Source organism: Lycium barbarum, chromosome 4 (genome assembly GCF_019175385.1).
Source record: "Lycium barbarum isolate Lr01 chromosome 4, ASM1917538v2, whole genome shotgun sequence".
Lineage (NCBI taxonomy): Eukaryota > Viridiplantae > Streptophyta > Magnoliopsida > Solanales > Solanaceae > Lycium > Lycium barbarum.
The window spans coordinates 148,952,105-148,968,049 of NC_083340.1; the positions used below are offsets into that span (position 1 = coordinate 148,952,105).

At 33.6% G+C, this 15,945-nt stretch overlaps 2 protein-coding genes across 2 annotated transcripts; both read left to right on the forward strand.

Annotated features, from left to right (window-relative positions):
* The first annotated feature begins 8,048 nt into the window (after positions 1 to 8,048).
* LOC132638032 (AP2-like ethylene-responsive transcription factor At1g16060) lies at positions 8,049 to 11,592 on the forward strand. The gene is made up of 9 exons (XM_060355025.1): positions 8,049 to 8,215; positions 9,050 to 9,132; positions 9,272 to 9,280; positions 9,366 to 9,454; positions 9,563 to 9,636; positions 9,755 to 9,805; positions 10,370 to 10,446; positions 10,991 to 11,185; positions 11,282 to 11,592. The coding sequence occupies exons 1-9, from the start codon at positions 8,049 to 8,051 to the stop codon at positions 11,590 to 11,592; spliced, it is 1,056 nt and encodes a 351-aa protein (XP_060211008.1).
* A 1,226-nt stretch (positions 11,593 to 12,818) lies between these two features.
* Positions 12,819 to 15,044, forward strand: LOC132638033 (uncharacterized). Its single transcript, XM_060355026.1, has 3 exons — positions 12,819 to 13,008; positions 13,768 to 14,069; positions 14,409 to 15,044. Exons 1-3 carry the CDS (start codon positions 12,819 to 12,821, stop codon positions 15,042 to 15,044), a joined length of 1,128 nt encoding a protein of 375 aa, XP_060211009.1.
* The last annotated feature ends 901 nt before the right edge of the window (positions 15,045 to 15,945 follow it).

The following is a 15,945-nucleotide window of genomic DNA, read 5'->3' on the forward strand; positions in this document are numbered from 1 at the left end:
AGTAAAGAAGAGTTCTTTGCACAAAAGACCATTCAAGTCGATCAAAAGCTTTTTCGAAGTCTATTTTGAAAAGTAATTTACCCTTCTTACATTTAGACCTGTTAATATGGTGGAAGATTTCTTGCACTAAAATAGCATTGTCACAAGCCCTCTATTGGTCTGAAGTTGCTTAGATGATTACCATTCTTAAACTTAGGGATTAAACAAAGGAAAATGTTATTCAGCTGTTGTGGGATAGCCTGAGTATCAAAACCTGGTGACAGAAGGCTAGAAGAGAATTTTTGATACTATGCCATTGACTTTGATAGAAGTGGAGGTGTAAACCATCAGGCCCAAAGGGGCCTTGAAAGGTTCAAAAGAAAAAATGGCTTGGATAATCTCCTGGTCTTGAAGGGGTCTGTCTAAGGAGGAAAGATCAATGGTGTCAAAACCGGTGGTCATATTAAGGAAATCTTTCCAGTTAGTAAAAGAATGATCAGTGGTAAAAATGGACTGAAAGTAATTTAAAGTATGGGAGACCAGTTTATCATGATTGCTGATCCAGTTACCCTGGTCATCTTTAAAAAAAAATAAAAAAAAATTACTTTTTCTTCTAAGATTAAGAACAGAAATATAGAAAAATTTGGTATTAGCATCCCCATCATTTAGCCAATTAATACGGGATCTAATTTTCCAGTAATCTTCCTCTACTCTAAGAATGGTATTATACTCATTTCTGAACTCCTTTTCTAAATTTTGAAGAAAGCACTTATACTTGAGTATGTTGTCCATCTTTCCTGTATGGAAATCTCAGTTGGGTTTACTTTCAGCACGCCTTGAGGAAGGGTAATGGCTTTATTGAAGTCTCATTTGTGGTGAAGCCGCGGTGAAGCTTTATGTTAGAAAAGAACCTAAAGTATCTAAAGTATGACCTTATATTAGTCTAAGAAGATATCTATGAAAGCTGTAAGCAGCTCGTAAAGGAAAGTTGTATAGAAAGCTTGAAGGCAGATAAACATAATTTAATTTATTATTATGATTGGATGGTGTCCATCTTTATGCAAAAATGTCCTATTTATATGTACAGGACAAGCCATGGGCCTAGGCTGCTTTCCTAACATATGGCAATATTATCTCTAATCAAGAAACAATCTAATTAATGCCGTATTTGCTTACTGCTTGTTTGTGTGTTGCCAGACCATCTTGTCCGCACACAACATAAGTTTGTTTACACCGTTGAAAATGTTACTTGATCAGGTTTGATAAAAAACTTTTGTGACTTCGTCATGAACAGTAACTTCCTTTCCTATTTCGGGAAGTAGTTTGTGAGCTCATCTTTCATGCTTCAACCTTGTAACGGGAAATAAAACCTATCAGCTAGCCTAGGTCTGTGGCCAAATTTTGGTGTTAATACAACTGATTGTCACTTCTTGGAGTACAAAGAAATGTGCAACAATTATACGCAAGTTACCAAAGGTTCTACTAAAACACTCAATTTATGCGGGAAGAGTCTCCTTCTGGGGCTAACTGGTAGAATATTTTCAAGCTAGAGAAATTAGCTTGATTTGTTGTTTTGTGTAATGCCCTATTTACCAGATAATGTTCGCATTAACTAGAATTGTCAAGTCACTTCAAAAACTGTTGGTTGAATTCAGGGGTGGAACTACATGGGTGCAAGGGATGTCAATCGAACCCCCTTCATCGGAAAATTGCACTATATACATGGGGTCAATTTTTTGATTCATGTATAAATATTTATGTTGCATCCCCTTAATATAATGTAGAACTTAGCTCCGCGGCTGAGGCGCCTACTATTGAGCCCATGGTTGCGAGTTCGATTTTCTGTAACAACACTTTTTATAACCCCTTTTTCATCTAGTCTTTTTTTCTTGAACCCCCTTATCAAATGTTCTGGTTCCGCCCCTGGTTGAATTGCTTTGCGATGTTTTTTCTAGCAATGGGTCCTCTTCAATATGGTAGGAATAGCTAGAGATCATATCAATTTTTTATTTTTATTTTTAATGAAGAAATTAATTTCTTTCTGTTTCTGCTTTGGCTGCAGGCAACAGAGGATAGGTACCAAAATAAAGGAGCGTACATTGTGTTGGAACCTCCTAATTTTGACATCCCCGCTTTCCATAGTTTTGAAGCGGTTACTCCTAGACCACAGGTAGATCATATACTGAACTGGATTTGTCGGGTATTTTTCATTTTTTTGGTAAATTTGCTATGACAATACTAGAAAGTTCATGGTTGTTGAAATTGATAATAACATTGAATAAATTATTTGTGACAGGCGAATCCCTTCTATAAGTATGATGAAGTCAATGACTCCGACGAGGAATTAGACTTGGCATCTATGGTTACATGAAAGCTTTCAAGCGCTGGTCTTTAATTTTTATCCTTCTCTTAAAAAAGTGGCCGAAAATACCCCGAGGTTCTGGATTCAAACCCCCCAGTAAAATTAAAAAAATTCCAAGGTAAGACCTTCACGAAACCTCTGCCTTAAGGCTTAACATTTGCCCAAAGTTAAGCATATTCAGGCAAAAGTTAGGCCTTAAGGCAGCGGTTTGCCTTAAGGCCTAATTTTGGGCAAACTTTTGCCCGAATAGACTTAATTTTGCTACGAAACTCTGCCTTGTATTTTTTTTTTATTGAGCCGATGTTCAAACCCAGAACCTCAAAGTATTAGGTGAAGAGAAAAAATTAAAGACTAGCGATTTGAGGAACAAAAATTAAAGACCATCCCTTGAATAATGGCAAATTGCCCGCTGAAATTCTAGTAATGGGTAAAGCGGGACGTGAAATTCAAAACGAAACTTTTTTTTGCGCGGATTGTCCTTCATTTGGGGTGGTCTTTAATTTTCATCCTTCAAATTGGTGGTCTTTAAGTTTTGTCCCTCAAATTGGTGGTCTCTAAATTTTGCCCTCTGTCTTTGCAAAATTCTGCCTTAAAGCAGAATTTGCAAATCTGTCCATGCAAATTCAAAGTCAGAGGATAAAAATTAAAGACCACCAATTTGAGGGAAAAAATTAAAGACCATCACCCCCATCGAAGGTCAATTCCGCAAATTGTCCAAAAGGAAATCCATTCAGCGAGTTAAAAGGGCCGGCCCATCTTTCCAATTGTGCTACAGTTGGTTCATTACAATTCAGAAACAAGAGATCCAGTTCTGATCCAACTATCCTCCAGTGCATCTTTGGTCCAATTCCTCCAGTGTCCCATTAGATTGGTGACACGTGTTACTTAATAAAATCAATGGACCAGATTTCTTCTTCCAAATATGACTCTAAACACACCCTTACATAGAGCCAAATTCAATTTCCTTTCTTCCTTAACCCATGAATGCCAATGGGAAATTGGCAATGATATGCCCATAGTAACACAACCATGGATAATATTTAATTTACCTGTTGCTTCTTTGGGTGTAATCTTTAAATCACTTAAAAAACCTTGGCTCAGGGAAAATTGACAATCTTATGTCCAATACTGAAAGAACGATGAATCATTTTCAGTTTGCCTTTATGCTTTTTTTTTTTTCAAGTCTAATCCTTAAAACAAGTTCTAAATAAACTCTGCTCAGCCTTTCTATATTTTTGATGTGTTAACATTTTTGCTTAACATTCATAAGCGATTACAGTAATTGAAGATTGAACATAAATTACTGTACTAATTGTTTGAGTCAAAATTCGTATTTAACTCAAATAGTTAAATTTGTGTTAAGGTTAACTACTTTGATTTAGTTCAAAGGATTAAGATAAGTAATTTCTTAGTTATTGATAAAGAATAGATAAATAAAAGGAATGAGTAAACTTATTTCAATATTGATGAACAACAATAGCGTAGCTCTTAATCTTCAAGAATGAATGAAAGCTTGATGACCAAAGAATAAAAGTGACAATAAGCAAAAAATAATGATAATAATGTATTTTCTCAGTAAGTCTTGGATGCTTTCTCTATCAATGAAAATCCTATTTATAAGTATATGATTCTATCTGGTGCTCTTTCAGTTGTATGCTTGTAACGACAATCATTAATTGATGAATTGATGATTGTCATTTAATTTTCTTGATTCTGGTTGTTAATAACCGTTTCAGTTGTTACTGCATTAATTTCATTTAATGCTCAATAAAGAGGGTCTTATCTGTTGTTCCCGTTAATGTTCACCGTTGACTCAATCTGATGTCTTTCCGTAAAGGCTATGCTCGGTATTACCATCTAATATCTATTCGCCGTTGAATAAATTGACACATGTCAACTGCACGTTGGTCCACGTGACAGGTACATTTTTACCCATACGCTAATTTTTGACGGAGTTTAGGAGAATTCAATTAAAGTGGAGTGTTCGTTTAATTAGGATTGTGCGGAAGGAGAATGAAAAACATGGAAGGCACTCTAACGGAAGAAGGGAGCTGGTTTAGTTCTTTTTGTGTGATATATTGAATTTAGGAAGAAGGAATTTGAGTCATTGATTTTATGAAGTGACACGTGTCACCAATCAAATGGGGCACTGGAGGAACTGGACCAAAGATGCACTGGAGGGGAGCCAGATCCAAAAACGTACGTCAACCAAATTCAGAAAAAGAAAATCAGCATGCGCCAAAATAAACACGTTTGTCATGGCGAATATGGTGAGTATTGGTCACTTGGCCGTTTTCGGTGGATCCACCAAATTTCAAGCCAATCAAAGTCCGTCAACCAAATTCATAAAAATTCATGAATTCGGGTTTCATGACCCCGAAATGCCATAATAAACACGTTTGTCATGGCGACACATGGTGAGTATTGGTCACCAGACCGTTTCTGATGGGTCCACCAAATTTCAGGCTAATCGGAGTCCATCAACAAATTTCAGGCTAATCGGAGTCCATCAACAAATTTCAGGAAAATTAGCATGTACATTAACATAGGAAAACAACCAAATTCATGAATTCGGCTTTCATGACCCGAAAACGCCAAAATAACCACGTTTGTCATGGCGACACATTGTGAGTATTGGTCACTAGGCCTTTTCCGATGGATCCACCAAATTTAAGGCTAATCGGAGTCCATCAGCAAATTTCAAGAACATCAGCATGTACTAATACAGGAAAAACAGCTAGATTCATTTTACGAGCCGAAATGCCAAATTAAATGACATTTTTCATGGCGAACATGGTGAATATTGGTCACCAGACCGTTTCCGATGAACCCATCAAATTTCAGGCCAATCGGAGTCCGTCAACTAAACTAAGGAAAATCAACACGAGTGGCCTTGAATATACAAATCTTAATCACTCCACTAATACGATTATCCAAATGTTTCCATATATTAAGACAAGCAGTTGCAGAAGAATTATATTACTTGAAGGATGACACATATATTAGTGGTAGAAGTTGATTTTAAACATATCAAAATAACTTTTCAAGCAACAGTATCCAATATTGTAGTATAGCACTTAATTATATTAATGATCCATTCAGTTAGAAATTTCTTTTGCTTTTGTTTAAACTGACAATATAAGTGAATTGATCAAGCTTTGATTCTCTTTTCTTTGCTAAACAGCTGACAAATGAATCACAGCTAATGGTTTAATTTTAGGTAAATATATCTCAAAATCCAAATGATTGTACTCTTTAGGATTGAAAGCCAAATGGCCGATATGATAGGTTAATTGAATATCTTGAAAAGCTTGTGTACATATGACATTTGGATGTTCTATAAACTTTAATAGACTAAGGGCTCTATCAACACAAAAAATCATTTATTAGCCTCTATCTATAGAGAAGTACACTTTAAAGTATCTTGCAATTATTGCGAGATCTGGTGGATAGAATTAACATCACCTTTTATAGATAAAGATTGATGTCTACTCTATTGTTGCCTTTCATCATTCATGCTATAATAAATTTGCACTGCTCATTTTTCAGTTGACACATGATTGGCTAATTAGGATAATGTACGAGTATATAATTGAAAAGCTATAATGGTACTTAGTAGGCGTTTGGCCATGAAAATCAAATATTTTTCACTTTATTTGAAATTTTGAAGTTGTAGTTGAAGTTGAAGTTGAAGATAGAGTTGTGTTTGGTTATAGTTTTTACAAAGAATATTTGGTTCGTTGTTTGAATGTAGTGAAAGTGAAAACAAGTTTTTAGGTGTTTTTCAAATTTCAAATACAACTTCAAGTAGTATTTGGAATTTTCATGGCCAAACGTTGATTTCCAAATAAAGTGAAAAAGTTTTCTGGAAAAAAGTGAAAAATTCTCATGGCCAAACGGGTCCTTAAATTATGTAGCCTAAGTTTGCTTTGAAGAGTTCCAACTTATGATTCAGGATATCATCGACGTGTATCCTTGAATGGATGAGATCCTACGGGTTGAAATGCACGGATATGTAATTTCGAAACTATCATTTAATTAGTCATATTCGTAGTGCATAAAAATTTAAACCTTCTCACTTTGGAACAACTTAAGACTTAGCGATATTAATTTGAAGTTTCATATGGCTCAAGTCCAAACATATATGAGTTTTTGCATGACATTCATGTAGAAATGCTTGAACTTCAATCATATGAAACTTCATAAGACAGTAGATGTGCAAAAATTTCAAGAAGATGGGTACAGATCGTTAAATGCTGTGTGGATACTCTCTGAAATTTTCACACTCCCACCACCCTTAACCAGATGTCTTGAATTTAATATTCTGAGAATTAAAAAAACCTATGATATATAGGGAGCATTTCCCCTCTTTGATGAGCCTTATTCATAGAGTTAGTGTTTCATATACTAGATAATTAAAATAATTTATTATTCGGGATGTCTTATGATAATAATCTGCAAATATGGGCATATATACAATAAAAAATAAATTATAAAGAAGATCTTTCAGTATGTCCAAATTATTTTAACTTCGTTTGGGAAACCCAAAGCCTTAACATCAGGTTTAGTAGTTTTTAAATAAAAATTTAAAATTTATCCTTAGCATGCAGAAGCTAGCTTCGACGAAACCTCTTAAAGTTCAAAGAATAACCGAATTAACTAAATAATATATAAGCAGACAAATTAAAAATGGAGCCTATAGCCTATAGGGTGTCCAAACGAAAATGAATAGTGATATGCCATTAAGTAAATTCCAAGAGAAAAAAATAAGCTACCATAATTTTTATCAGAATCTATAGGTGATCCACAAATATTGAAGAAAGTCCAGTATAGAAACTCAAGGAAGAGGATAAAGTGTATTCTTTATCTTAAATCATAATCACGGAATTATTATTTTCATTTGGTTGCAAATTAAACATCTTGAAACCGTGAAGATTAACAATTCATTCTAAGATCACATTTCTTAATTTTATCGTTCACTCACCATGTCTTTAAACATAACTTAACTTATATATCTTGACAACGTTTAGAACTTTTAATTTACACTGTCCATATATTTTGATATGTTGTAGCAGGTTATTTGGCTTATTTTTCAGATTATTAATCCTACCTGGTTTTTTACGCTAATGAGTTATAATTGATATTTTAGTGTACATGATAGTGTAATAAGTCTTTTCTATTGTTAGTGTACTGAGGTTAAACACATTTTTTTTAAAGTAAGATCAAAAGACATGCATGTCCAAAATATATAGAACCCAAAGCATTGTTACGTACTAAATGACAGTGAATCAAATGGAATTACATTATTAAATTGAGAAAATCTTAAACATATATCTGTTCAATACATTTTTGCAAAAAAAAGAAGCACAAACACAAAATCAAGTTAGGACAAATAAGAAGAATACATTACGACGGCAAAAAAGAAAAAGAAAAAGGAAGAAAATTATTGCCGGCTATGTTCTTAATTACTTGACAGCACAACGCGTTCTTCCAAAAATCATAATTTCCTTCTTAAAAATCATCATCATTTTTAATCATAAAAGATTATAAAATTACTAAATTAATAAAATCTTTTTTTAATTGATAAAATCTTAGATTTTATAATTTAGATATATGGCCTTTAAAAGCCCCCTCATTGGAAGACTTAGTCATTCCATTGAAAGAGTCTTTGTTTGAACTTAATTAGCTTCAAACACATTAACTTTTAATGGCGAAACTATCACAGCAAAATCAGAGGAACAATTCAAACAACACTATTACTAATAATAATGCAAATAATATTAGTGGTTCAGTGGTTAAGGTGAAAAGAACAAGAAAAACTGTTCCAAGAGACTCTCCTCCTCAACGTAGCTCCATTTATCGAGGAGTCACAAGGTTTAATTTATTTCCTAGAATTATATATTTGCCTGTGAATTATTGTTTTTTATCTTCATGTTGTATATGTTCTTGATTTTGCTATTTAAATTGTTGATGTTTTTAGTTGAAGTATGGCCAGTGAAACTCGAATTCAGGACCTTCTGCCTGCATGGTACTATAATGTTAAAGTGTGCTATCATTTCATCTAAAATTTTGATGGTCGCACATTCCACGTATGGTATGAAAGTAGGCAGAGGTCCTGCGTTCCTTGAACTTATCGAGGAGTCACAAGTTTATTCCCTTGTATTTTGCATGCATGTGAATTAATATTTTTTACGGTCTTGATTGTTTATGTTTTTGTTATGTTGTGGTTAGCGAGACTCAAACTCAGGACCTTCTGCTTGCATTTATATTGTGTTGAAGTGTATGACCATCCTATATAAAAGAATAATGGTCACACATTCAACATATGGTATTAGAGCAGACACAAGCCGCGAGTTCCTTGACTTTATCACAAGGAATATTTCCTTGAATTTGTATATGTTTCATGTTATATATTTTTGGTTATTTAAGTTAATATTTTAGTTGAAATTTGGTTAACTGCGACCGAACGCAGAACCTTTTGTCCGCATTGATATCACGTTGAAATGTCTGACCATTTGATCCTCATCACACATTCAACATGGTATCAAACTCAGAGCAGATGGGTGTCCTGGATTATTTGAATCTCACTATCATACGTTGTTAAAACGAATTTCCACCTTTTGGACCTCAAAGAATGAGGCTTGAGATAAGAATTCAACAGTTTTGAGTAATTCAACTTTTTTAATTCAAGAATGTTTATTGATCCAGGCATCGATGGACGGGTAGATATGAAGCTCATTTATGGGATAAAAATTGCTGGAATGAGTCTCAGAACAAGAAAGGAAGACAAGGTTCATAATCTTGAATTTTTTCCCCCTACCATTGCTAATTTTTTTTTTCAATTGAATAATGTTCTAAGCTGCTCACTAATTGACTTTTTTTTTTTTTTGGGTTCCTCTGAAATGGTGGGCTCTCATGGAAATAATGCAGTTTATCTTGGTATGTCAAAATAATATTAACAAACTCCTTTTATTTAGTAAGTGAACAAATTAAAATTGAATTAAAATATGGTTAATTTTTTCAGGTGCTTATGATGATGAAGGAACAGCTGCTCATGCTTATGATTTGGCTGCACTTAAATACTGGGGAAGTGAAACCATTCTTAATTTTCCGGTAATAACCTATCTTAATAAAATCCTTTTAGTCTTATTTACTTTTACACAGACAAAAAGTTATTGTTTAAAGATCAAATGAAGGTACTAATATTATTCACTTATTTAGCTATCAACCTATGAAAAAGAAATCATAGAAATGGAATGTCAGTCCAGAGAAGAATATATTGGATCCTTGAGAAGGTAAGTCAACTTAAATAGTGAATGTAATTATCTTTCACTAGAAAAAAAGTTCTTTTGTTTTTCCAGCTATTTGTTTGCATAACCTATTGATGTTAATTAAATAAGTCTAAAAATGCAGGAAGAGCAGTGGATTCTCAAGAGGAGTTTCCAAATATCGTGGAGTGGCAAGGTACCAAATAATAAACCAATTGATATTTTGATATTTTGCATTATTATTCTCTTGGAAGTACATTTTTGTGTTACCGTCACGTGTATTTCAGATTACTATATCAAAAATACGAATTAGCGGCAAACAACTTCACTTGCTACAGTAAAAATGTATCGCTAATCCTATCTAACGATTGATTATTTAAAAAAAGGTATTGTTAGCTACGTATTACAATTTAACGATAAATTAGTGACGACTTTTATAGCTAACACATGTTTTTTTCCCTGCAGTGGATAAAATTCATTGCTTCTAGTTCGGATTATAGATGTGTATGTAAAATTGGCATATTTATAAAAAGCATAACACATTGACTCTAAATCTTGAATTTGATAGTACTGATAAAAGCATAAATGCAATTGTTTTGCTCTGGGAGACTCATAATCACGTATTTGAGAAAAGGAGAGACCAAGATAGAAAATTAATCAACAATATGTGAATAAATATTCTTTCTTAATCAGTGAAATGATCATATTGGGAGAATGATTCTGACGAATACTAAAATCTTCATATAATGTGAATGAACAGACATCACCATAATGGAAGATGGGAAGCTCGAATTGGCAGAGTTTTTGGCAACAAGTACCTTTACCTTGGAACATATGGTAAGTATCACTCAACCTTTCCATAATCATACTCATTTTAAAGTTGCTAATCTTCCGTTTTATGAATAGTTAATTGTAATTATCTTTTTGATAACACGGCAAATCATTGGCTCGTGTCGGCCAATAATATTGTTAAGAGGATTTCAGAAGTGATTTATGTATTATTAAAAAAACTACTTAACAAAAGAACTAAGAACATTTAAAAGTACTCTACGGGCATCATCACAAGGTATGCATATCTTTAAAGCTCATTCTGTTTGGCATTTGTGTTAAACTCATTTTTTTATATTTCTGGTACAAATTTTGATGTCGTATACAATAACACCAAGCAAATAAGAACACACATTACTAGTTTGCAAGTCGAGATAAAGAAAATGCCACATGGCACAGTCGAATTAGTTGTTAGAATCTTTTGTCTATGTTAGAGATTAGAGCACACTTTCATTAATTTAATTTTAATTTTCTATACGGCTTTTACGTGCGAGCCTGATTATTTTTTCATGAATAAAGCACGCTAATTTTTTTTTTCTCTTTTGTTTTTCAGCTACACAAGAAGAAGCTGCAACTGCATATGACATGGCAGCTATTGAATATCGCGGACTAAATGCTGTGACCAATTTTGACCTTAGCCGTTACATCAAATGGCTAAAACCTAACAACAACTATAACAACAACAACAAAAACATTGATCATTCAACACCTAATGTTGAAACTAACATGATCCTAACTCCAAATCATAGTATTGGATCAACCTCGACTTCGGCCACGACCACGACCACGACCTCCACCTCTGCCTCTGCAGCTCTTGTTTATCCTCACCTACAACTTACCTCAGGTACCACTATACTTGATGCCTCGATATCTCAAACCCGACCACCTTCTGCCACGTCAGCCCTTGGGCTACTGCTCCAATCTACCAAGTTCAAGGAAATGATGGAAATGACCTTAGCGGCCGAGTGCCCGCCTGCACCGGTCGAATTATCCGACCCGGAACCGCCACAAATTAGTAGCTTCCCTGAGGATATGAAAACTTACTTTGATACTCAAGAATTTGGTAATTTTGGTCATGACCAAGGAGAGGATATGATTTTTAATGAGATCAACTCCTTCATGCAACAACTTTTAGAATATGAGTTTAATGCTTAGTCAGTTAAATTAATCTTTTTTTCTTTCTTAATTTCACAATATTTATGAGAAGATAATGGGAAATTCTTACATAGGAAGTGTTCACATCATTAATCCATCCAATCACCAAGAAGGAGCTTCTCTTGTAGCTGATGTATACTTCCTATTTAAGTATTTTCAAGGTGTGGTTTAGGGAATATTGTTGAGGAGAATTTGTATTGGTTATTTGAGTGTGTTATTATTTGTAGATAGATGAAATAAATCACTTCACCTCAAACATTTGTTGTTTATTTTCCTTTGAAATAATAAATTCTTGTAGTTTCTTTCACATGTTTACTTGGCTCGTTTATGTAAGTTGATACGTCTATATTTAGAATTTGATTATTCCATGCCATTTTTTAAGACATTAAAGCCGTCTTGTTGTTGCAGAAGGTTTGACATGAACTCCTACCACGTATATTAATTACCAAAATATAAAGGAAGGGATATTAACCCAAACCTTCTCACAGCCTACGTGTGATTCAGATACGCCCCGTTCATATATTAAACTTTGAATGCAAAAGCTTATAGATGATAATTGTGTGGTAGAGTGTTCGTTAGTGCAAAAATGTTTTAATTTCAAGATTTGATACAAAAGGTGACAACTATGTTTGGATGAATGAAATATAAAGATGCTTTATTTTCTTGAACCTGATATTATTTGGACATAGAGTATTAAAACATGCATACCCTAGCAATTTGGTACTATATTCTAGTCTCTTTTCGAACTTAAAAATTTGTCCAAAATTTGTCCAATTTAACTTTGTAATAAGTCGCATAAATAGTAATGGAGATAAGTACGTAACTTCACTGGCAAGAATCAGACATGGGAGAGAGAAAGAGATAAGTGAGAAGAATTTGCGTTAAGTACGGATATTTACTTAAAAGTCAACATGCGAACAAGTAGAATTATACAAGTATAAGGTTTCTTTGATAGTTCTTACAAAAGTTTTCGGTGTAAATTTTTTATTAACATTATCTTTTTTTTTTTTACTTATGCTTACTAGTTTTTAAATTTTCTTTTTCTCTCTCTACGTTTATTGGCCCACTCTTTTCCAAGAAAAATGGAAAAAGAACACGTGTATCTTGTAATCCAAATCGAAGATTAAGTGGGATTACCGAAATATTAGTATTAATACACAGCATTCCTCCTAGCTCCCTCTTACTCAAAACCCTAAAATATCTCATTGAACATTACTAGCATTGATATGGCTTCATCAGATTATGAATATGATCGTGAATGGAAAAACATCTTGCCCATAGGCTTCCAATTTGTGCCAAAAGACGAAGAACTGTTTATGTATTTGAGACTTAAGAGTTGTAATGGTAACATTCCACCTGGGATTTTCACTGATCTTGATATTTATTACTATACACCTCAGGAGCTATTTGCAATTGGTACACTTTCCTAACCCTAGCTAGCTTTTTTTTTTTTTTTGAATTTTTTTTCTCCCCTTAATTTCTATCACAATTCATAACTTTCAAGCAGTTCTGAAACTTTTCTTAAAGAATTAGGGGAAAGAGTTCAAATTTGTCGCTTTACTATCTGAAATTGCTTAGTTTAATATGTCATTGCAATTTTTAGTTTGTTCATGCCCTTGTCGCTAGCGAATTGTCTTGTACTTGCCCTTGTTAACTTATTACGGAGCTAGGACATGAAATAGGTGGAGTTCTCCACGTACTGTCCAAATTCTTTTTTTTTAAAGGTCTAAATTTATCCTCATTTTTTCACTCTAGTTTAAAATTATCCTCTGGTCAGAGCTCTGTCAGGGTTCAAGGGCGAAAACCGAGTCTTTTTCTAGTAACAAGAATAATATTAAATCAAAAGTTTAATTAAAGCCGAATTTTGAGTAGTACATCGCCAAGTTTGATCCTTTTCCCGAGAACTATTGTTCAAGAATGATTGTGTATACTACTCAATCTCTTCAACTCCATTAGGGTTTCAAGGGCAAAATCGAATCTTTTTCTAACAACTGGGGTAATATTAAACAAAAAGTCTAATGAAGGCCGAATTTCAAGAAGTACATGGCCAAATATTTAGTAGTATATGGTCAAATTTGATTCTTTTCCTAAGAATTATGGTTCAAGAATGATTGTGTATACTAATTCGAGGTTTTCTTTGTTTTTTTTTTTTTTTGTTTTTTTTTTTTTTGTCAGGGAATGTTGAAAAACATTGGGGTGGACGTATGTACATCTTTACTCCATTAATAAAGAAGTATAGCATAGGAGGAAAAATGCAGAGAACTATACATTCAGGAAAAGGTTTTTGGAAAGCCTCACAAGCACGTAAGGCAATATCCAAAAACCGTAATCTTGATAAGCAGATGTGTGAGTCTAGCTTTACAAAACAATCCCTTGTCTACTACGAAGGTTCGAAGAGTGCAAGTGGCAAAAAAACTTCTTGGCTTATGTCGGAGTATAGGTTTCCGGTGCATGATCCTCGACCATTATTCAATGGGGTACGTCAACTTCTTACCGCGCTTCAACCTCTCTATAATATTTATAGTATTCCTTTATAATAACATTTCACTATAATGATCGAGTTTTTTTTTTTTTAAAATCAATTTTTCATAATGTTATGTTAATATTATATGTTCTTCGTAATAACATTTCGCTCTACGTAATACAGATTGAGTATATATGGAACACTCTCACCTGATTAGGACATAGACAATATACTCTTATTCGATTATTCATAAACAAAATTCTCTAACTCTTTTGTTTCTTTCTTATTTTTGAAATATATTTTTGGACATATATGGCTGATATATATGTATATTTTTTGTTTTGTTTTGTAGACAGATCATGAGCTAACACTTTGTGTGATCTACTATAATTACACAAAGAAGAATGCTGAACAAGGAGCTGTGCTAACAGAGTCTGACCCCATTACTGCTCCTCCACAAACTCCAATAAACCAAAATTTTGATCAACCATCATATACGTTGCACATCCCCCATAATCCTAATCCTAATTATGATCATAATACTTCCCATCAAGAAAATCCATCTTACTACCCTAATTTTTTCCCCAGTGGTATCCCTCTCCAACAATACCAGCATCTCATAAATAGGGCTGCAGCTACAATCTTTGACAGGTGGCCAGTTGAATATCCTTCATCGCAAAATTATACTGACGTTGCTACCACTTCAACCATGCAGCCAAGTTTTGTGGAAAATCTTGATATTTCTTCCTCCATTGCTCAAAACTATGATTTTCATGGAATTGATCCATCCATATATCACAATTTTGAAAATTCTTATTATGCGGGGGAAGAAGAAATAGGTCATATTGCAAATAGTAATGCTGATATTGTTGACCAAAATAAATTGGAAACATATGCGGCCCCAATTTCTCAAGATGATCAGAAACCATTAAGTGATGGCCAAGATCATAATCATCAGCAGCTAAAGATGAAGAAGATCAGAGTATAAAGACTCATATCTCACAATGGAGTTTCACACATGTAAAGTGTTTTTTTTTTCTTCCAAATTTTCGGAACTATTTAAATTTACGTGTATTTAGTTCGCCAATCCATCTGCTGTCAAACATGTTGTGCAATCGAGTTTCAAGCATATTGGCAATGATAAACATATATAGAATAGATTCAGTTTAGATTTGTCTGAAAGTAGTCATATACATTATTATATAGCTCTTCTTTCATGAGGAAAAAATGTTACTACTATCGTTTAGAAAAATATAAGAGAACACGCCTAGAACTTCAACACCATAAGCTATATTCTTACTTCTCATGCATGCACATATTCTCGGAAATATTAGAGATGATAACACCAAGAAGAATATTTTATGCACCAAATAAAACAAAATAATTAACAACAAAAGAAGACATTGAGTTTTGGTTGAGAAAAGTTGGTTCAAGACATGCGATGAATGCAATAATTTTAGAATAATAAGTTGGGATTTCCGACGGAAAATTTTCGTTAGAAACATCTCCGATGAGTGCTTTTCCGTCCGATTTCGGGAATTAACAGATTGCTAATAGTGAATAGAAGTGCGTGGGAACTCTTAAATATTAATGTCTAGCTTTTGCAGGAATTAGAATGAACAAAGTGACAATGCATGCGTGCAAAGAGTCAATAGATGAAGATTTCAAGTATAGATTCCCTGTTAAAAGGAAGGTATCTATAGAGATTCAGAAACTATTAACTGACATATATTTTCAAGACTAGATATACCCAGATAGGACGACACCTTCGCAAATAAATATATATATCATTTAAAGAAGGGGTAACGCCTTTTATAAAATATTATGTCTCGTCTACAAGCATTTTAAAATTCGAATGATCTTCGAAATAAGTACCAACACACATTACG

Coding starts and splice junctions, on each gene's coding strand:
- LOC132638032 (XM_060355025.1), top strand. CDS start 8,049: ATGGCGAAACTATCACAGCAAAATCAGAGGAACAATTCAAACAACACT. Junction 8,216..9,049: donor ATTTATCGAGGAGTCACAAG/GTTTAATTTATT, acceptor TTATTGATCCAG/GCATCGATGGACGGGTAGAT. Junction 11,186..11,281: donor GATCCTAACTCCAAATCATA/GTATTGGATCAA, acceptor AACTTACCTCAG/GTACCACTATACTTGATGCC.
- LOC132638033 (XM_060355026.1), top strand. CDS start 12,819: ATGGCTTCATCAGATTATGAATATGATCGTGAATGGAAAAACATCTTG. Junction 13,009..13,767: donor TCAGGAGCTATTTGCAATTG/GTACACTTTCCT, acceptor TTTTTTTGTCAG/GGAATGTTGAAAAACATTGG. Junction 14,070..14,408: donor CTCGACCATTATTCAATGGG/GTACGTCAACTT, acceptor TTTGTTTTGTAG/ACAGATCATGAGCTAACACT.